The 22,454-nt window shown below is 49.7% G+C and overlaps 1 protein-coding gene across 1 annotated transcript; it reads left to right on the top strand.

The window, feature by feature from the left end:
* Positions 1-1,856: 1,856 nt before the first annotated feature.
* Chrnb4 (cholinergic receptor nicotinic beta 4 subunit) lies at positions 1,857-21,659 on the top strand. Its single transcript, XM_038323046.1, has 6 exons — positions 1,857-1,984; positions 6,572-6,720; positions 14,374-14,418; positions 14,523-14,632; positions 15,442-16,432; positions 20,938-21,659. The coding sequence occupies exons 1-6, from the start codon at positions 1,930-1,932 to the stop codon at positions 21,076-21,078; spliced, it is 1,491 nt and encodes a 496-aa protein (XP_038178974.1). The 5' UTR covers positions 1,857-1,929; the 3' UTR covers positions 21,079-21,659.
* The last annotated feature ends 795 nt before the right edge of the window (positions 21,660-22,454 follow it).

Raw genomic sequence — 22,454 nt, 5'->3', positions numbered from 1 at the left:
GTTGATGCATGGTAGCATGTGCATGTAACTGCACACATATGTCTGCATGTACCACACAGGAGGATCGACTATTGCTCAGGCTTCCGAAGAAATATTTTGCCTAGAGTGAATTCACCAATTCTTATTTTAATGTCGGTCTGATTGCTTAATTTGCTTGTAGCTCTTTGTTTGTGGGCATATTTTGATGTTTTATACATCTGAGATTTATAGGAAAACTACAAGTACCACACAAAGAGATTATTTCATTGTGCCATTTAAAAAAATTCATTCCAAGTTGTTTTTCTTGCAGTTTATTTGATTAATAAATTGAAAACCAGCAATCTAATCGCATATGCAAGAAACCCTGCAACAGTAAAATGGGTGTTTCTTGTCTAGAGGGCTTTACTTTTTAAGAAAGTTTACATCTTCTGCCTTTTAAACCTTTTGTATTGATATATATTAGTTATTTTTAAGAATAAGTTTGAGCTGCTGGGTATAGTGGCACATGCCTTTAATGCCAGCACTCAGGAGGCAGAGTCAAGGGGATCTCTGAGTTTGAGGCCAGCCTGGTCTCCAGAGCAAGTTCCAGAACAGCCAGGATTACATAGTGAAAACCTGCCCCACTACAGAAAAAGAGTATTCACTATGATATTGTCATATATATGTAATGTATGTATGCTATGCTTTGGTCACTGATCACATTGATCAAGTACTCTCTTTTGTCTCCTTCCCCATCCCTTTGGTCCTTTGTCTTTTTCCAGACCCCCCCCCCATATGCTGTCTCTCCTCCTCTACCCCGCCACCCTTACTGTGGCACATCAAAGATAATACATACTCTAGACAGCCAAGGCTGTGGACAGCTAACAGCAAGTAGGCTTTCCACTCCTTCCAGCTTCCCCTCAAGGACTGGGGTGCACTCTGGCTTCAACTAAGAGTCTGCTAATCCCTCTTCATTTGAAGTCCCTACTATTGCTTTTAGCTTCCAAAGTCACTCAGGTCACAGGCATCAACCCTCTGCATCTCTTTCCTGGGTTTGGTTCTGGAAGATCATGGGCTTGCTTTCAATCCAGTTAGGTCTTTGGATTCACTTTATGAATCTGACCTATTGCTGCTGGTGGTTAAATAGCAGGCGACTCACTCACACCTAAATCATTGGGACCATTCCTAAAGGGGAAGGCAGTTCATTTCATCAACTTCGTTTTGCTTGTTCGTTTGCTTTTGTTTTTAAAAACCCTGGGCCAACATGTCAGATTATAGCTAGAAGCCACTGGTGAAGGTGCCTGGACCTCTGTCTTTTTTTGGTATTCTCTCCTCCAGGTCCTGCTGAGCTCACTGTCCCTGAAGCTTCTGGCTGCCTCTAGGGAGGAGGTGTGGGGCTGGGAGAGCCAGCCTTGGCTTTAGCCAGCCTCCCTCCTGAGAGGGTGGTGGTGGTGTGTGTGTGTGGTGTGGGGGGGATTAGGGTGTCCCTGTGGCAATGACGCCTGTTTTGTTTTGTCCTCTAACTCTAGATTCTGAAACTTAGCTGTGGACCACCTAGAAGGGGAGAGATTGCTTTTTGCAGTCACTCAAGTTGCTTCTGGTATGCCCAGTCTAAGCCGGTGAGGGAATGCAGCCAACCCCCTCTGACCCTCCCTCAACCCATAACTCCCAGTCTCCAAGGAGACAAGAGCTAGTTCACCTTCCTGAATGCCACACACTGGCTGGCTCCTGAGTATGGGAAAGTTTCAGGACCAACATCCTTAGCCACAGGTCCCAATGGACACACCCGGTCCCAGGTCTTCCCTTAACTTGGGTTCAGTGCCCTGAATGGGCGGGACCCACAGCTGCTTCCCAGGCGGGCGCGCACGGGCTCCCCTGGGTCCTAGTGCTGCCTGTCAGACAGACTGCCGACCAGGACAGTCGCTCATTCGCAGCTCCAGTGCAGGGTGACCCGCAGCCACCGGGCCGGCCATGAGGGGCACACCCCTGCTCCTCGTCTTTCTGTTCGCCTTGCTTCGGTGGCGTGGTGAGTTCTTTTCGGGGAAGGAGGGAGGGACAAGGGTCGCGGTGTGGGAGGAGTGGCCCGACCGGCTGGAGGGTGGGCGGGGCAAGCCCTGTGGGGTAACAGGCAGGCCTGGGTGGGAGCCAGGTGAGGTTTGGGGTCCCCGCCACCTTCCTCTGCACTGCAGGTCACTCTCGATGGTGAGTGTCTTCAGACTGGGCATTGAGCTCAGTCCCGGCACTAAGAGGTCCCCACCAGACCCGCAGAGGATCTTTTCCTCTCCAGTGAAGTGACAAACTTGCTAAACTGTAAACGTGTGGGAACAATCCTGCTGTTTGGCGAGAGTGGTCATCCCAACACCACCATCCTCGTATGTGGGAAGTAGTTTTGCACTTTGGGAAATCACATATATGGCAGGCACTGCCTCCTCTGGTCCCCTGACCCTGCTTAGCTGAAGGCAGGTTAGTGAACTTGGGTCTGCACTTCACAAACCTACCACTGACATTGGAAGACAGACCTCCTCAGCCCTCATCCCCAGGTTCAGCTCAGACATAGTGAGAGTTGTTTCTTCCAGACTCAGTTGCCCCACCTAAATTCCAAGGTACTGTGTAGCTTCTTCATCTCCCACCCCCACACACACACACACTCACTCTCTTCTGGACCAGCTTGTCTTCTGAGCCCCAGGGGATCCCAAGGACCAAGGCTGCATCTTCTGCCCACAGAGACCACCTCCAGAAGGTGCTAGAACTGGGACTAGTGAGCCATTCAAGATTCCCTACTCTTAACCATTGGCACAGTGTGTATTATGGCTTTGGGACCCTGCTGGGTGCCCTTATTCCATTACCCCCTCTCAGTTTCCCTATCTGTTCCATGACAACATCTGCCCTGCCTGTCCTCTGGCAAAGTACAGTGTTTCTGAATTGCAGTCCCACTAGGCTGTCTGCATCTTCGCAGTATTTCTGAAGTACGGTCCCACTAGGCTGTCTGCATCTTCCCGTACAGACTCCTGGACCCTGAGCGTGAGGGATCTGAATCTCTGTAAATAGGGCTTGGGACTCTGCTTTTGTGTAGCCAGGTGATTCCTACCTGTGATCGGAGAAGCACTGATAGTCTATGGCAAATCGCTTCTAAGACAGCGTTTGGCATTTCTAAGATGTTACCCTTTAAAAGCACACACCCTCACCTGAGGAGCCCTGCCTTTCAGATACGCACTTGCAATGAGATTCTATTAACCATGATGTCCCCAGACAGTAAGATAGCTTTCCACTTCTTGATTGGATATGCATTCTCATACTGGACACGCCACAAATGTTTACAATTCCACTACAGTCTCTATAGGATCCTTAACCCCTTTCATCGAGGGAGCCCTCTTGCCAAGGAAAATCTACAAAGGCAAGACCCTGGGCAAAAGCCAACGGGGCCACTTTTTATCAGCATCATTGTATCATGATGACCTCTAGTGGTGGCTTCTCCGCTTAACCGTATAAAAATTTGCTCCCATGAAAGCCCTACTGAAAGCCCTGTTAATTACTCGGAGGCTGGACATGAGCAGGCCCGTTCCCTGTCTTTTGTCTGACAGACTCTGGAGAGCATTAGGAATAGAAGGCAACTCCTAAGCATGTCCTATTGGGATACCCCTCCACTTTGTAGGAGAAAAGAAGGGGTGCATTCCAGCTGTACCAGCCCTGCTTGTAGCCATTCCACCCCTTGATGTATCCACAGACATACTAACACACATGCACCAATGATAGCCTTAGCAGGGCAGCCTTCCTCTGGGGCAAGTTAACAGGGGTCAGGGAGGGCCTCTGAGTTAAAGAATTCCCTGGACATGGCTGGCTTTGTCTGACTTGCTAGGAGTCCTAAGTGGTCTAGGGCAATGGTTCTCAATCTTCCTGCTGCTGAGATCCTTTAATGCAGTTTCTCATGTTATGGTAACCCCCCCAAACATAAAATTATTTTTGCTGCTACTCCATAACTGTAGTTTTGCTATTGTTATGAATCAATTATGTAAATGATATGTTATGTAAATATCTGATATGCAGGATATCTGATATGTGACCTCTAAAGAGGTCATGGCCCACAGATTGAGAACCACTGGAGTCCATAGCTGGTCTATGAGATGGGAAGAGTCTGTGAGTCAGGTGAATACTAAGGAGGATGAGTTGAAGGTGACAAAGCCAAGTACCCCAGGTGGGCTCAGCGATCAAGTATAAGCCCCCCCCCATCACCCACTGAGCAGCCTGGAACCTTCGGTCTAGTTGCACCAGCCTCCTAGGGCAGCAGAGATGGATCCAACTTCCCCTGGCATTGCAGGACTGGAGGCTGGGAATTGCAGAGCCTACCCCAGTGCTGCCAGAGAGTGCCAGGTGGATCTAGACAAGTCAGATTCCTCTCTATGAAATGAGAGGTCATCCTAAATAACCCAAAGACTGTGAGAGGGACCAGGTATCTCCTGTAGCTACAGACTGACCCCAGGGGTATTCAAGCTGGTGGCCTGTGGAGAGGGAATTCAAGATGTGAGGAGCCAAGCTCAGCCTGTAGTCCAGACATCCGCTGGACAGCCCTCCCACCAGACCCCCATCTCAGCCTGGGGGAGGGGCAGCAGGCAGCAGGTGTGCCGGGAGCATCTTTCTCAAGGCACTAAATATTGCATCTGTTCTAGATAGGCAATGAACTGGAAAGTGCACGGAGCAGGCAGGGCAGCGGCTGCTCACGTAAACATGTGGCCAGCCCAGCCCCCACCCAGAAGTCCACCTCACATTTGCTAGACTGGAGTGATTCATGTCCTAACTACTCTGGCTCCATCCAAAGAGGGGGGATTTTTGGAAGATGTGAAGGCTCTTTAGTGAAGATATAACCAGACTCCTGGGCTTGGTGAGACAGGCAGCCCCTCACCAGTACCCCCATCCCCACCTCTGTAGCCACCTCCTCCTCTTTTAGCCTTCTGCCTGCTCTCCTGCCCCAACAGTGTTTCCTCTTTCACTCATCTCTCTTCCTGCTCCTGGATACTCTGCTCATCCGGCTCCCATCCCCCACCCTATCTGACACAGTCTCCTTAAAGATACCATAGCACACAACCAAGTCCTTAAATTTCAGCTTCCCTCCCAAACACACAAGGGGCAATGAAACAAAGACCCAGGTACCACTTGGCAAGCAATTGAGGATGCACAGGGAAGACAGGGCGTGGGCTGTGAGTGCTCCGAGGGATGACGGCTGCCTGGGGCTCCCAGCGAGAGGCTGTGCTGGAGCTGGTCCTGAATGTGGCTTAGAGCCAAGAACTCTGTCTTACCAGAAAACAGCTGCCAGCTGGGACACTCCGTTTGGTGTCTCAAAGAGACCTTGTGTTCTATAAGTCAAAGTTCAGATCCAAAACAGCCTCCTCTAGCCCCACCCTGTTTTCTTTCTTATTTTCTTATTCGTGTGTGTGTGTGTGTGTGTGTGTGTGTGTAGTGTTGCAGATGTATACTGGTGTCTTTCTCAAGCATTCTCCACCTTTATTCCTTTGAGACAGGGTCTCTCACTGAACCCCAAGCTCACTAGTTTGGACTAGACTGGCCAGCCAGTAAGATTCAGGGACCTGCCTAGTTCTGCTCCCCCCCACACCCCCAAGGCTATTTTGTGTGGGTTTGGGGATTCACACTTTGGGTCCTCCTGCTTGCATGTCAACTCCACTCAACTTACTGACAGACCCATCTTTTCCAGCCCCAGTTTGGCTTTTTAAACCCCCTCTGGGAAAATGCTACCACATGCCCAGTTCTGCAGACAAGCCCACATTTCAGAAAGTGTCCCCGGTACAAGCTACCCACACGCCTCCCTTGGGGGCCGGGAACGGCTCCTGGGGTTTGCGGTTAGGTTATCCTCTGCACACAGCACAGCACGTGGTACAGACTCCACTCAGACCTTGGGGTGCTGGTGGGCTGGGAACAGTCCTGGCAGAAGAAAGAGTGTGCTCGAAGACCCGGAAATGAGATGGGGAAGAGGTTAGCAGTGGTCTGGCCAGAGAATAGAGCCTGGGGTCAGTGGAGGTGGAAAAGTGAGGGAAAAAATCTAAGGCGAGTAAAAAGAAGCCATTGCTAAAGGCGAAGGCCTCAGGTCAAGCCAGAGCATTCTTGGTTTAACTGCTTTAGCTCAGAGAGGCTGTGGGTGGGGCAGAGCCCCCACCCAGTGTTCTGTAGGAAGACTACCTGGCTACATAGGGCAAGCTAAGGCAGGTGATATGGGAAGAACAGGGAGACTGCCGGGATCATCCAGGGCAGGAGAGGCAAAGGAAGGCAGCCAAGAGGGGAAATGGGAGGGCAAATGAGGAGAGTTGGGGAGTAGAACAGATAGGGCTTTGAGGCCCTGTGGGGCAGTGAGGGGGGGGGGAACAACAGGAAGAAACAGATGCCCGAGCTTGGGCCTGGGTGTCTGGAGCATGGAACACCATTCACTTCCAGGAAGAGCTGGAGGAAGTGGCCTGGCCGAGAGGAAAGAATGACCCAGGCAGGCCTGCTGGCACCTACTCCCCCGCCACAGTCCCGAGGGCTCCTGCTCTCTGCTTCTTACAGCTCTTCACAGCTGCAGGGTTCCTCCAGACCAGGGCCCAGCAGGTCTGACTGTACGATTTCCCAGGGGACTGCCGCCTGGCCAACGCGGAGGAGAAGCTGATGGATGACCTCCTGAACAAAACCCGCTACAACAACCTGATCCGCCCCGCCACCAGCGCCTCTCAGCTCATCTCCATCCAGCTGGAGCTATTAGTGTCCCAGCTCATCAGTGTGGTAGGTGCCTGGGCCACTGTGGCTTGAGGTTTCGCAGAAGGGGCAGGGCTTGTTTCCGGTTGCCCTCGGGGGCCTTGGGGAAAGCAATGGATGCTGTCAGGGTCCAGGACTGGGAATAAATGACTGAAATGCTACTTCTGGGTGACATCCCAGACTGCTAATCCTTTCCTCTACTATTTCTTAAAATGTATAGTGGTATATATGTTTGATAGACACAGAGTAATTTTCTTTCATAGGATACAGTGTGACAGTGCATTCATATGTGTAAGAACCATGTCTAGGGTCATTGGTATACCTAGAACTTCAGACATTTATAATTTCTTTGTGTTGGGCATATTCCAAATTCCCCCTATTGCTATTTTGAAATATCCATTTAATTATTACCAACCATCGGTACCAACTGTGTATCTTGCTAGCCAGCTCCACCCCATGCCCATTTCTCCATTCCTCCTCCCTGGCACGGCCTGTTGTAAATAAGCACTCAACACTACTTTTCAGACAATCAGGCCTTTCTCTCAGAGGTTAAACAGTTTACCTAAAGTACAAAAGTGCTGAGCAGCCTTCCAGGCTAGGATCCTTTCAACCAAAACTGTATTGCCTATCTACATGCTGTTCTTCTTGCCTAGGATGCCCTGCCCTGTCTGTGCCCCTCTGACTCATAGTTGAAGCCATTTGAAAACCCACACTCTCAATAGCAATGGAAAACATCTTGGCATTCAGTAAGAGGACATCCAGCTGAGAGTAGCTACAGCAGAAAGGGCACCTATCTCTCTTACCTAACCAGGAGTAGACCAGTGCTTGTGGTGTTGGCTAACTCAATAGTTCAGTGATGTTAGGAACCTGGGGTATTGCCAGTGATGCCAATAGCTATGGAAAATCTTCTCAATCCCTTTGGGACAACAACAACAACAACAACAACAACAACAACAACAAAACTCTCTCAGAGTCCTGCCCTCTTGATAGACACATCTCATCATTGGACAGGGTTAGTAACTCACATCCAAGCCTAACCAATTATTGGCCGGAGGAATAGAATTACTTAAGCTGGTTTAGATCTCTCAGTATGTGGCAAGGAGGCTGGAGAAGGTCCTTGCTGTGTAGTTGTCAAAGAGGAAAGGGTCAGACATCCCGTGGACCCATCATGGACTCTGATCACCGGGTCTCCAACACTCACTGACTCCAAGCTTGTTAGGGGTAGCCTCCCATATCGCTTATTTAGTGGGGGAAATAGGAACAAGGCCAGGAGAAGTATTGGGTACAGAGGCTCAGGGGTGGGGCTGAGAAATGTGGATGAGGGTCCGGACAAGCCCAGGAGGTGCAACAGGTGTGGCAGAGAGGGTGACAGCATTCCAGGTGTTGAAAGCAGGAGTGAAGCAAGAGGGGGTGCTGAGGAAGGTGGAAGAGATTGGAATTTCCTCCCCTGCTCCTCACACCTGTCTCAGAGTAGGGGTGTCTGAAAGAACCATGGTCCTTATAAGCCTTCCCAAGTCCCAAGGGTTAGAAGCCTTGCCTCTGGAAGCAAGTCTGAGGAAGTGAATACATAGGTGCTGTGTCCAGCCATCAGGAGCTAACTGAAGAGATGGGCCTCCTCTGGGAAGTGCCATCTTCCCTGCCCCCTCCCTGCAGCCCATGAGTCCTACAGGCTCAGATTCTACCATCTGTAGTGCTTAAGAAGGCTTTGCCCAAATTGGTAGCTGCCTCTATCCCTTAGGAGGAAGCCTAACCCCAGAATGGGGAAGGGGCATACACCCTTTCCCCACCATAGGAAGCTGAAAGCAGTGAGGGCTTCTGGCCAGGCCGAGCCAACACTACTGTCTGAGCATCCCTAACCTGCAGAGAAAGGCCTGTGCTTAATCAGGCAAGGCAGCTGCCTGCTCTGGCAAGGGCGGACAGGCAGGAAGTTCTGGTCACACTGCTAGGCTCAGGCTGCCCCTGCCAGATCTGAGCTGTGGGCCCTGTGGAGTGGTAGAGGCTTCCAGAAACAGTAGAGAACACAGCCTTCAGCTTCACTTCTGCAAGCACCCATGTGGGCTGTCGTAGTCCCAAAAGCCGTGTCTAAAGGAGATGCTTGGCTGTAGGAGGGAGGGCTCCTTTCTGGATTTGGGGGAGGTACTTGGTTGTGAGGAGGGAGTTTAGAGATGGAATGTCTAGGGAATCGATGAGGGGTTTGTGCTGGAGGGGCAAGCGGGCTGTCCCTGCGCTTCCTTTTGTGGAGTGACAGCCAGGGTCCTATATCAATATTCTGTCACATGCAGCAGACACTAGTAGAAATGTAAGGGGCAGGGCAAATGCACAAGAGAAATTTCTGGAAGATAGAAAAATCTCATATCTTGAAATGAGGTAAGAGGCTGGGGAGCCAGCTCAGTGGACAAAGTTCTTTGCTATACAGTATGAGGACCAGAATTTGGATCACAGAGCCCACTTAAAAGCTAAGCAGACACAATGTCTACCTCGGGAAGCAGAGAGAGAGGAGAGAGAGAGAGAGAGAGAGAGAGAGAGAGAGAGAGAGAGAGAGAGAGAGAGAGAGGAGAGAGAGAGAGAGAGAGAGAGAGAGAGAGAGAGAGAGAGAGAGCGAGCCCAGGGTAAGTGGACTATGTAGAATAGCTAGAATCAGTGAGTTCCAGGTTCAGCGAGATACCCTGCCTCACTAAGTAGAGACGACTTCCGTTTTGAAGCCCGCATGTACACCTGCACATGTGTGCACCCATACATGCACACACAAAAACAAAACAATGATTGCATTTGTGAAAACTGGTCAGGGAGTACCCTTGATATCAGTGTGTTCACCATGGAAACCATGGCTCCACATAAAACTGTCTTGTTCAGGGAAAAGCTCTCTCTGTGCAGCCCTGTCTAGACTTTAACTCAAGAGCCTCCTGACTTGGCTCCCTGGATGCTAGGATTATAGATATGCACTAACATGCCTTAAAAATATTTTAAAAAGATAAATTAAGGTTTCCAGCTTTCATTGATGGTAGAGATACTGGGAGATTAACTCTTCTGGAGAACAATTAAAAGGGCTGGACAAAGTGCTGGAGGGCCAGAAGGGATCGGTTTTGAGGTAATTGGAGGCCTCAGCCAGGACTTGAGTGGCTAGGCTCCAGGAGACTACCCTGACAGTCTATGGGACTTTTCCCCACCCTTGATGACTGGCCAACAGTATCTGGCCAAGAAGCTAAGACCTAGAACAGCAAGCAGCAGCTGAGGAGCTGGGGAGCTGGGTTGGTGCCTGGGTCACTGGGCTGAAAGGATGCGGGATGGCAGTCTGGATCTGACCAAGGACGTGGGACCCTGACGGGGCTCCCAGCAGGGTCACCCTAGTACTGAAAATGAGCAACAAAAACAACAGAAGCTCAGCCCTCACAAAAGACAGTGCTTCTTCCAAACTGGCTCAGCTGGACTAGATTAAGATGATTCTCTTTGCTGCCTGCTGTAGAGCCTTGGGAGGTAGGTGTGAACAGGTGACACCTAGTAGGCACAGGGAATGGGGAGATGGTGCGGTCAGCCACACAAGCACGAGGACCTCAGTTCAGATCCTCAGCAAGTTGTTCTCTGACCTCCACTCTCATGTCATGGCATGCACATGTATGAGCATACATACAAATAGATGAATGTAATAAAAAGTTTAAACATTTAAGTTTTATGCTAAGTGTATTTTTGCCATAATTTAAAATAAAAAGGACTTTTTTGTTTTTTGAGACAGAGTTTTTCTTTTTGTTTTGTTTTGGATTTTTTGTTCTTAGAGACAGGGTTTCTCTGTAGCTTTGGAGCCTGTCCTGGAACTAGCTCTTCTAGACAAGGCTGGCCTCGAACTCACAGAGATCTGCCTGCCTCTGTCTCCTGAGTGCTGGGATTAAAGGTGTGCACCACCACTGCCCGGAAAAAAGACTTCTTAAAATGAAAATAGCTGTCATTGATATGTTCAAGGAATGATAATGGAAAATTTCTTCAGAGAGCTAGGAATTTTTAAGAAGAACCAAAGTTGATTTCTAGAACTCAAACATATAAGAACTTTAAAACTTACTGAAAAAAAAAAAAGATGCAAATACGCATCTTTTCTTCTTCCTCCTCCCTCACAACAGCCTGGACCATGGGCAGGGTGACTGGAGTTCCACTGGCCATCTCGAACTTGTAGGTGAGGGCCACACCCTAGTGTGACAGCAAAGATAGCTGGAAGGAAGCTGGATAGTTTTGTAGAGCAAACACACATGTGTATGAAAAATATCATATCATGTACCAAACTTTGTACTGATGCAGTTACCTAGTTGAACTGCTTGAGGAAGTAAGTACCCCGCTGGAATCAGAACATCGGAAGTTAGTTATCGAAGAGGAAGCGGGGAAAAGTGAACAGAGAGCACAAGATAGAGTCAAAGAACTAAGGAAGGCCAACAGGGCTGGGGCACAGAGTAAGGGAGTCCAGGGGAGTAAAATGAGGCTGGGGGAGTTACCCATGTAACCCTGGAGAAGAAAAGTGACCTAAATAGAAGTAAGATTGAATGGGAAATAGGAACTTTCACAAACTCATTCTTGCTGCCGGAGAAAGTAAATGGGGGGAGTGTGTGTGTGTGTGTGTGTGTGTGTGTGATGCAGAATAGATTCAGATCAATTAGATTCTTCAGTGGTCCAGGTGAGGGTAGACGGTACTGGACCATATTGTGATAATAGAATTAATTTATTCATCCAGAACTATTTATCGGGTATCCCACATATCCCTGTTGCTCACAGCTTTTGCTGTCTCCTCAGGGTCCTTGGATCCTAGTGGGAGGTAGGGAGAGTACACAGGATGACAGATGGTGTCCAGGTAGAAGTGTTGTGAAGACAGTGCAGGGTGTGCGTGGTGAGGGAGGCAGGGTGCTTGTTTGTGTGGGGAGGTTGGAGGTTTCTCTGATAAGGTGACATTTCTGAGACCTGGAAAAAGCTAAGTCAAAGCTGCATGAGTCTCCAGGGAAGGGAAAGAGTGTGTGCCAAGTCAGAGGTGAAGAAACAAGCAAGACCACCGTGGGCTGCAAATGCAGAGGCAGGTGTATCACAGGCCCTGGGTAGGACTTCGGCTTGTACTCTGGGTAGGAGCTTGGGAAATAGTAAATTTCCCAAACACAGAATCCTGGTGAGGAGCTGAGATTCAAGGGACTACCAGAATACCAGCTGGGGAGCTACAGCCGTTATCCAAGCAACAGATAATAGCAGCAACGGAGACGGAGAGAAGTGGACAATTTTGAGTTGGAGGAAATACACCCGAGAGGTTTGATAGACCAGGAAATGTGTACCAAAGTTGGAGGCAGGGGTGGGGGTGGGTCATGAACTTCGTCTGTGATGTGCTGGGTGTGAAATATCTTTGAATTATCTAATATGGTTGGAGTGTGAAATGGTCATGTGTAAGAACACTTGGTCTCTAGCTAGCGACACTTTGTGGGACATTTAAACAGTAAGGCCTACCTGGCAGTAGTGGGTCACTGAGGTGGGTTGTTTACAGATGTTAGCCTGTCTCTCGCTGTGGGTGTGAATACCTATCATCCATTACCACCACATCTGGAACCAGCCACAGTTTCCACAGGAAAGCCAAAGCCCCAGCTGCTCCACCTCCCTTGCCATGAAACTGTTCTCCCCTCTTAGCCACTTGTCACGCATTTGGTGGCAGTGATGAACAAAATACCTAATACAGAAAATTGAAACTGGGAAGCAGGCTTATTGCTGAGATAAACCTGACCAGGTTGTTCATAAGCCCTTGGAACTGAGGGAATTGGGGGGCGGTATGCATAGCTACAGAATGAGAGAAGCCCTAGCACGCTGTAAGAGGTTAGTGGATCATTTGGGTGAGCTTGTGGAAGGGAAGAGAGAGAGAGAGAGAGAGAGAGAGAGAGAGAGAGAGAGAGAGAGAGAGAGAGAGAGAGAGAGAGCTGACAGGAAAAACTAGGTTCAATGTCAGAAGGGAACAAAGACAGGAGCTAGACTGCAGGCCATTTGTGCTATATTCTGGGGGGAAAAATCTGGCCTGTTTTGCCCATGTCCCAACAATTTGAATTTAGCTACATTAAAAAGTTATGGACTAAGTTGCTTGGCAGAGGAAATATGAAGGTAGTATAGCTTTCCTGTCGTGGCAGGGTTATTGCTTACTGTGTTTAATGGGCTTTATAATGAAAATTCAAGCCAGGAAGATCTGAAAAACATACTTGAAAGCAAGACTCCACCCACTGAAGGCCCCAGCAAGTTTATTTGAAAGGAGAGAGCATGAACTAAAAATGCCTCTGCAGGGGCTTTCCTGCTCCATCCAGGAAAGTGTCTTCTCGGAGCCAGCCACAAAAGGACAGAGTCTAGACAGCTGTGTTAGAAGGGGACCTTCTTAAGCTGGCAGTGTGGTCTTGGTTTGTCAGGAAGGGAAGATGTGAGCGTAGCAGGGTTATGAAACCTTTCTCAAGGTTTCAGAAAGCTGCTGAGGCAGGCAGTGCATGGCACGACTGGACCCTCTGCCGGGGTCCCAGAGACAACTGCGTGGAGCTGCGAAGGTAAAAAGGTTAAATTTCAGTGGAGGCCCTAGGATTTCAGAGATGGAGAAAACACAGAACATTCACCAAGAAAAACTGCAGGCCAGAGAGTGTAGTCGATCAGAGCCACAGAGCTGGAGGGATGGGGCTAGCTTCCACCTTTGGAACCCAGATGATAGCAAGAGCGCCCACATGCTGGACATGGAACTACAAGATTTTGGGTTTTCCCTGTAAGGTTTCAGTCTTGCTTTGGTTCCATCTTTAAAGCTTTATTTTTATTTTATGCATATGGGTATTTTGCCCGAATGGTTTGTGACCTGCATCAAATGCTTGCAGTGCATGTAGAGGCCAGGAGGGGGTGTGGAGCCCCTGGGACTAGAGCTACAGATGGTTGTGGGTCATCTTGTAGGTGCTGGAGATATTACTCAGGTCCTCTGAAAGATCAGCCAGGGCTCTGGACCATTGACCCATCTCTACAGCCCCTTTGGTCCTGTCTGTCCTTGCTATGTTCCCATATCTTGCTTTTTGAATGGGAATGTTCATGCCATTCTGTGTTGGAAGTAACTTACCTTTTGATCTTACAGGGACTCATAGTTAAGAGAGTATCTGGAATCTTAGAAAAGACCTCAGGCTTTTACAGTGTTGGAACTGTAAGACTATGTAGCCTTTTGAAGTTGTATCAAATGCACTATGGCACTCTAAAATGGCCAGGAGCCTGCCGGATATAGAATGTCCCACACGGGCTCATGTCTTTAAATTCTTGGTCCCCAGGTGGCTACACTGAGAGGTCATGAAGCCTTGAGGAGGTGAGGAGATAGGTTGTCCTGAGCAGGCTTGTGGGGCAAAGCCTAGCCCAAGTTCTAGCTCTTCTGTCCCTTCTTTCCACCGGCCCCTACAGTATGGCCAGGCACAAGCTCCACATGAAGTCCAGAGCCCCAGCCACCATGCCACCCTCACCACGAAACTGGTAAAATCAACTCCTCTCCCTCTAGGCTTCTTGTCAGCATGTGGTTGCAGCAATGCAAAAAGTCACTAATACATTACCAGAGAGATATTTAAGTGACAGCTGGTCACACAGGCCGGGGGCTCAGAACATTTTTGAGGTAAAGTGTTGTCCATTTGCGGGGGCCTCTCTTTCCACATGAATTAATACCCTCGTTTCCCTCCCCAGAATGAGCGAGAACAAATCATGACCACCAACATCTGGCTGAAACAGGTAAGTGCCTTGGAGGGTCCCCAGTCTAGGTGATGTTTCCTCTGGGGCTGCTCTTTGATGACAGAGCAGACCTACAGGTGATGTGGCCTCGTCTGTGTTCTCAGGAATGGACTGACTACCGCCTGGCCTGGAACAGCTCCTATTATGAAGGGGTGAACATTCTGAGGATCCCCGCAAAGCGTGTCTGGTTGCCTGACATCGTGTTGTATAACAAGTGAGTGGTGGGGTGGTTAAAGTTAGTGAGGGTCAGGCCAGAGCAGCAAGCCAGCTTTCAGGGCCATCCATACCTGAGTTCAACTCCATCCTTCCTCGTCTACACTGCACTCAGACTTCTAGACCATGGAGCTAGAGGACTAGAGATGATGGAGACAGAGACTTCTGAGTGGGAGGGTGGGTAAGGAAGCCCAGAGAGGAGACAGGCCTTGTCCTGCTCAGGACAGTAGGGAGCGGACCAGCCTTCATACCCTCGGGCCAGTGCCCTTACTGTTCCTGCCTTGCTGTTTTGTCTTTTTGTGACTGGGTGGCTTTGACAGTTTTGGGGGCTGCAACATTTACTTGTCAGGTGTCAAGACCGCGGGCACATTAGTGTGGTAGCAGTTATTTGAGAGGCTGAGGCAGGAGGATGAGGAACCCAGGAGTTTGAGATCAGCCTGGGCAAAGGCAGCAAGTGTGAGAGAGAAAGAATAGACAGCCAAGGCTCGAACAAGACGAAGGTTCATAGCTCATCTCTGCTGCTTACTAGTCTAAGGAGCTCGATAACGTCCTCCAGCTTCCCCAAGCCTTGCTTTCCGAGCTATAAAATGAGGAACACATTAGAAGCGTTGCTTCCTTGGACTCTCATGGGGCTTACTGAGCTAATTTCGTGAGAGGCCTTTGGTGCCTCATGGTAGGGAATTGCTGAGAAAAGCAGACCTGTTTTAGTGAGGAAGGCAGATAACCCCCAAGGACTCTTGGGGACTTTTGAGAACAAGCCAGTCTTCTAGAGATCGGTGACGTTCGTCTCTGTGCCCTGCCCCACCCCAGTGCCGATGGGACCTACGAGGTGTCCTTCTATGCCAACGTCATCGTGCGCTCCAATGGCAGCATCCAGTGGCTGCCCCCTGCCATCTACAAGAGCGCCTGCAAGATTGAGGTGAAGCACTTTCCCTTTGACCAGCAGAACTGCACCCTCAAGTTCCGCTCCTGGACCTACGACCACACAGAGATCGACATGGTCCTTAAATCACCCACGGCCGTCATGGATGACTTTACCCCCAGCGGTGAGTGGGACATAGTGGCCCTCCCTGGACGAAGGACGGTGAACCCGCAGGACCCCAGCTACGTGGATGTGACCTATGACTTCATCATCAAGCGGAAACCGCTCTTCTACACCATCAACCTCATCATCCCCTGCGTGCTCATCACCTCGCTGGCCATCCTGGTCTTCTACCTGCCCTCCGACTGTGGGGAGAAGATGACGCTCTGCATCTCTGTGCTGCTAGCCCTCACGTTCTTTTTGCTGCTCATCTCCAAGATTGTGCCTCCCACCTCCCTTGACGTACCGCTCATTGGCAAGTACCTCTTGTTTACCATGGTACTGGTCACCTTTTCCATTGTCACCACTGTCTGTGTCCTCAACGTGCACCATCGCTCACCCAGCACTCACACCATGGCTTCCTGGGTCAAGGAGTGCTTCCTGCACAAGCTGCCCACCTTCCTCTTTATGAAGCGCCCAGGTCTCAAAGTTAACCCAGCCGGGATCCCTCATCCCAGCCAGTTGCACCTGACCTCAGCTGATGCTGCCACTACATCTGCCTTAGGCCCCACCAGCCCATCTAACGTCTATGGGCATTCCATGTACTTTGTGAACCCCGTCCTTGCCGCTCCCAAGTCTGCAGTCGGCTCCCACACAGCAGGCAACCCCAGGGATGCCCGCCTGAGGTCCTCGGGGAGGTTCCGGCAGGACCTACAGGAAGCTTTAGAGGGCGTCAACTTCATCGCCCAGCATCTGAAGAGTGATGACCAAGATCAGAGCGTAAGTCACCAGCCCTTCCCCCACCACCTGAGTAAGCCATTCCAAAGGGAAATGTTGTATTATAGCTTCATAGGTGAGGAAGAGGAAGAAACAGTGATCTTTCTGTGTTGCTCCTGGGTTCTCTCAAAGCCAAGTCTGAGATGGGGTTTAAGTACAGGGAGCTTGCTTGTGATGTAACCCTAGGAAGAACACTGAGGACCAAAGGGAAAGAGGGGCCCTGCTGTAGGATATCAGTGAGCCTGCTGCAGTGGGTGCAGCATAAAGACCCCCAAGGACCCAGACAACTAGCCTCAGAATCATCTGGATGGAGGCTGGATTCTTTATCCCCAGCTCCCATCCTCCTCCAGTTGACAGGAGCCCTGGAATGTGATCTTCCCTATCTTCCAGTCATGCCCAGTTGCCAGAGCAAGCACCCTTTGTGGTAGAGAGAACCCTGAGGCGGATCAGAGAAGAGCTGCATGCCCTGGAGGCGAGGGTTCTCAGTGGATGTGAAGGCGGTTCAGCCATCCTAAGAGCACAGCTTGCGCATCTGCTCCTTTTCAGACTTGCAAAGAAGCCCTGTGAGAATCCAGCTCCCTTTCAGGAGCATAGAAACATTAGTTAAAGTGTCACTGCTACCAGGCTAATGCATTATTATGTAGGGCAATAAGAATTACAGATTTTCTAAACTGAGGTTAAGTTCTCCTTCGCAGGACACCTTGAGTTCTAGAGTCTGTGCATGTCAAATGACTCCTCTGAGCCAAGGACACGTGTGTTTTAGTTTCATTCTGTTGCTGTGACAAACACTACAATCAGCAGCAACTTCAGAGAGAAAGGAATTTATTTGGCTTATATTTACAAGCCACAGGAACTTCAGGCAGAAACCTGAAGTCAGGCCTGCTTGCTATTCCAACAGAATTACCCCTGGCTCACTAAGAAGAATAACAGAAAATCTTGGAGGAAGGCTGTTTGCTGGCTCACTCATAGATTCACGCTTAGCTAGCTTTCTTATACATCCCAGGCCACCTGCCCAGGGAATGATGCTGCCCACAGTAGGCTAGGCCCTCCTATATCAGTTAACAATCAAGACAGTCTCCATGGACACGCCCACAATCCACTCCAATCAGACCAATTCCTCAGCTGAGACCCCCTTCTTGGGTAATTCAAGGCTGTATCAAGGCGGCAATGAAAACTAACTAGAATAATGTAAAAGGGATATTTTATAATAAAAAGTTACAGGGAGACCATCATGGTTAGACTTCCTATGCATTTCTCTACCTGAAAAAGCATCCACCATAAACCCAAGAATGTTCCCATTTCAAGGCAAATCCTCTCAGATTCCTTAAACAGCATTTTATGTTGCAACATTGTGTCTCCCCACTGGCAGCTGCAGGAACAGAAGAGGATTCCTTCCTTCTTGCCCTTCTGCAATCCCTTCCCACCAACTAGACTCTCAGGAGAGAACTCTGGTGTTCAGTTAGTTAGCACCAACTGTAGCACACAGCTGCCCAGTCCAGAGTCACACTGCGAGGAAAGAAGAGAATGACTAAGAAAAGGGATAGCGGACCTGCTGCTCAGAGAGGAGCTCCCAGTCCTGCAGCAGCCTCACCTAGAACGTGTTAGATACCAAAATTCCTGGCAGGCCTCTAACTTGGAATTTTAACCAGATCTCTAAGGCCTCCTGGGCCCATTGCAGTCAGAAGCACAAGTGTAATTAATAATGCTAGTCTTTCTTTCATTCCCCTCCCCCATCTCTGTGTAGCATAGGCTGAACTTGAACTCACTACATAGCTGAAGGTGACCTTTGAAAAAAACATTACTAACTCTTTACCCTTAGAGCCAGCCTCATTGTCAACACCTATTCACTCCAAGCTGTGCTGTGTATCGCATTCCTTCTTGTGTGCATCAAGATTCACACTGAATCATGAATTCTCACCTGTTTCTGTGTCCTCTACCACTTCAGCCAACAGCACACAAAGTGATAATGGGCTTTATGTTTGTTTGTTTGGTTGGTTGGTTTTTGTTTTTGACAGTCTTTGATGGACCCCAGCCTGGTCTCAAACTCACTATGTAGCTGAGGATAACTGTGAAGTCAATTCTACTCCCCCTGCCCGTGCATCCCCAGTGCTGGGATTTTATGCTTGCACCCCCACCTAGCTTTAATTCTGGTGCTGGTGATCAAACCCAGGGCTTTGTGCGTATCAGACAAACAGCCATGACTAAGCTACATCCCCCGGACTGACCTTGGACTTGATCTTCCTGCTCCCGTCTTCCGTCTTCCAAGTGCTAGAATTACGGCTTCGACTGAGTCAGGATTTCTGGAGGAAGCTTTAGGAGTCCCCTCTCAAACTCCTGTGGGGTCCTGTGCACATCTGGCACTCCTGACTAAGCTAGCAGCCCCCACCCTGAGCTCTTTCCCCTGAGGACCTCACCACCCCCTTGGCACTGGCAGGCCTCCTCAGTTAATAAGGAGCCCCAAGAGGGAAGGAGCCAGACAGAACTCGGTGGGATTATAACCACTTGTGTGCCTGTGGCGCCAAACGTATCAGGTGTTCTGGTAGGAGTGGGCAGACAATCCCAACTCCCCCAGGAATCCTGGGAAGTAGCTTTTACTAGAGCCCCTGTTTCGCTAATGGGAAACTGAGGTGGAGAATAACCCTCTGACTTGTCTGGTCACATAGCTGCCATCCTGAAACTCTGGGCCCCCTCTGAGGGTCTTGCTGTGCCCTGAGCATATGAAGAGCTTGCTAAGTGATTTCCTCATGTGTAGTTAGAGATCGGTTTTCCTTTCATGGCAGGCCCACTGCTAAGCCATCCCAGGAATTTTTTTTTTTTCTCCAGCACTTCTGCTCTCCATAATGACTAACTGGTCACTGTAAGTAGCACAAAAACAGGAAAAGATGGGAGCGTGCTTGATGCTAAGGCTGTCAAAATGAATTCCTCCAACCCTAATATCACAGTGCAGAGCAGCCTGCTTGCCTTCCCGACTTTAGGAACAGGAACAATCCGTGTTTGAGGGAGTGGAGTTTGATCTGATTAGGATGATCCTGGAGTGTAACACACAACATTGATGAAGCCCTGGCGAATTGGGTCACTGACGTCAGCTTGCCCGTTGCTGCCTGGGGTTTTTAACTCCTGACTCTTTCCTGAACACTCTCAGCCTGGAGTGGAGAAGGGAGGGCAGGATGCTGGTCACATGACCACTCTCTGAGGGTCTCTCAGAGCTCCGAGGAGGCAGGCACATCTCTGGTGGTACCTGTGGAAGCCAGCCAGGTTTCTGCTGGTGTCTGAGAAGACGAAGTGTGTGCAGAGCGAGAGGGTGGGAATGCCAGAGAGTCTGATGATGAGGCCAGAGGAGGCGGAGCCTTGATCACAGGAAACAGCAGGCACTGCTGGAGATGAGTGGAACTCATTAAACTGTGGGGTTCCCAGGTGTTCTGCAAGCTCTTGTCAGGCAGGTGGGCCCTCATCTCCCTCTCTCCAGAGCCAGCCAAGACAGACAGTTTGGGGTAAAAACAAGAAGAGGAACCTAATGATCCCTAAGCTACAACCTCCTTTACCCATAACCAGATTTGGCTTTAAATTCACCATGTGTGATGTCTTTGGGTCTCTGTTTCTGCATCCATGGATTCCTCTGACGGTGGGTAAAATAATGGGTAGAAAATGTGTCTGCACCAACATGTGTACTCCCCTTCTTGTCAAGTCCCCCAAATACAGGACACTGACTACCTACATAGCATTTACATTACGTTAGGCATGGCCTATAGGCATTGTAAATACAGGGGAAGATTTCTTGATGTCTTAGGTTTATATTGCTGTGATGACCTCTATGACCAAAAGCAACTTGGTATAGAAAGTTTGGCTTACATATCCTGAGTCATAGTTCACTGCAGGAAGCCAAGGCTGGAACTCCGGGTGAGAACTGAAGCAGAGCCGTAGAGAAAAGAAACACTCTCCACTTGCTTGCTCCTCATGACTAACTCAGACTGCTTTCTTCTGTGACCCAGAACCACCTGCCCAAGAGTGGCCACACCCACATCAATAATTAACCAAGACAAAGCCCTACAGACTTGCCAACTAATATAATAGACGCATTTTTTTTTCAGTTGAGATTCCCTCTTCCTTGGACTCTAGCTTGGATCAAGTTGACCAAACTCTAATGAGGATGCCTGAGCTGTGTGCAGATATTGCACCCTTTCTGTGAGGTCTTGAGCAGCATCAGGGTTGCGGCGTTCAAAGGGGATCTAAGGAGACTGAGAAACAATTGTCCAACCCAAGTTCTGAGGTTCTGCTACTCCCTCCTCCAACCCTGGTCAGGTAGGGTGGGGTTGGAGAACAACAGGAAAAGCACCACACTTGCCTGATGGAGGCCAGCCTTGGATTCAGATCCTGCCACATCTATGTATGATTCCAAGTCCCGTATCACCTGTGGGGTCCTAGCCAGCAGGTGAAGATGTGATTCAGAGGGAGGAAGTGCTCTGTGCTTGGCACCTGTAACCAGTCCTCCCGCCCCCATCTGTCTGCAGGTCATCGAGGACTGGAAATTCGTAGCGATGGTCGTCGACCGCCTGTTCCTGTGGGTGTTTGTGTTTGTGTGCATTCTGGGCACCGTGGGGCTCTTCCTTCCTCCCCTCTTTCAGACCCACGCACCTTCCAAGGGCACCTAGGCTCCCTAGCGTGCCAAGGGCCCCTGGCTTACAGTAAGATGATGTGAGAAGTCAAGTGGGCAGTTTACTGCTTCCTCTGGGTCCCAGCTAATGAGGCCCTAAGTAAAGACGTGAGCACTAGCAGTCAACCCCATGAAACCAGCCACGGCCGCGAGAAGGACAGATGGCTAGCTTGCACTGTCCCCTCTGATGCCTTTGAGTAAGTTCCCAAAGGAGTGGATTAGGCTATGGGCGTTCAGCCTGGCCTCCTTCCTTCCCCGTGTCAGGCCCTGGAGTCAGTCATCCGAACAGCACCTGCAGTGCCATGTACCATGCCATCACACGCCAGCCTGCTTCCCATCCATCTCCCTCCACCCCCAGCTGCCCAGTAGATTCCTGGCTCTTCCTCCGTCTCCTCACTCCTCCAGATCCCCGGGTCAGAATCTCTGTATCTGCTGTGGTTCCTGCCCAAATCCTCAGACTCTTAGCTCCCAAGCTTTTCACATGGCTGTTCATGGGGCTCTGCTCCCATGATCCTCTGCTCCATTGTCATGTCCTGTAGAAGCTTCCCTACTCGCGCATTCTGAAGTAGTGTTTCCCATAACCGCATTAAACTTCCAGCCTGCTTGAATGCCCCCATCGGTACCTACAGCTCTTAGTTGGTGGCACACCAGTCACCTATACCTTGCCCGTGGGAGTGTATGCTCCCCAAGGTGAGGGCTTGAGACAGCGCTCTGCACACAGAAGGTAAAAAATAAATGCTTGTTGAATGAATGGGTGGCTCCTGTTTTCCTCCAAACTCAAGTGCTCTCTCTGAGTAGCTGTCCTTGGTATCCACCTCTAGAAAGCGTGTCCTCCTCTGGACATCACTCTGGCTGCTTTCTGCCTTTACATCATGGTTGGTTCAGGCCTGTCTCTGTCACACGCGCGCACACGCACACACACACATATACACACGGTTGGTTCAGGCCTGTCTCTGTCACACACACACACACACACACACACACACACACACACGCCCTGAAGGAGAATATTTTAAAGAGTTTTGTTTTCAGAATTATCATAAAGTTGACTTCTTTGTGTATATTCCTTTCAATTTTAACGAAGTATATATTTGCATAACCATCACTGCCACTAGGGCAGATGAAAGGCGCCTCACTCATGCTCTGCCGCTGCTCCGTAGAGTGTCATGCCCGCACACTTAGCCCTGGCACCCTGTACCCTCCCTCCATCACTCTAGTTCAGAACCTTCTAGCCTACTGTTTGAACAGAGACCTACCGGGTGTAACCTTTGGAGACTAGCTTCTCCGTGTTGCATCTTAAAAAAAAAAAAAAAAAAAACCTCCCTGGGGCCAGTAAGACAGCTCAGTGAGCGAGGGTACCTGAATTTCGTCCCT

Source organism: Arvicola amphibius, chromosome 3 (genome assembly GCF_903992535.2).
Source record: "Arvicola amphibius chromosome 3, mArvAmp1.2, whole genome shotgun sequence".
Taxonomy (NCBI): Eukaryota; Metazoa; Chordata; class Mammalia; order Rodentia; family Cricetidae; genus Arvicola; species Arvicola amphibius.
The sequence above is the reverse complement of the archived record's forward strand: the minus strand, read 5'-3'. Positions and strand labels throughout refer to the sequence as shown.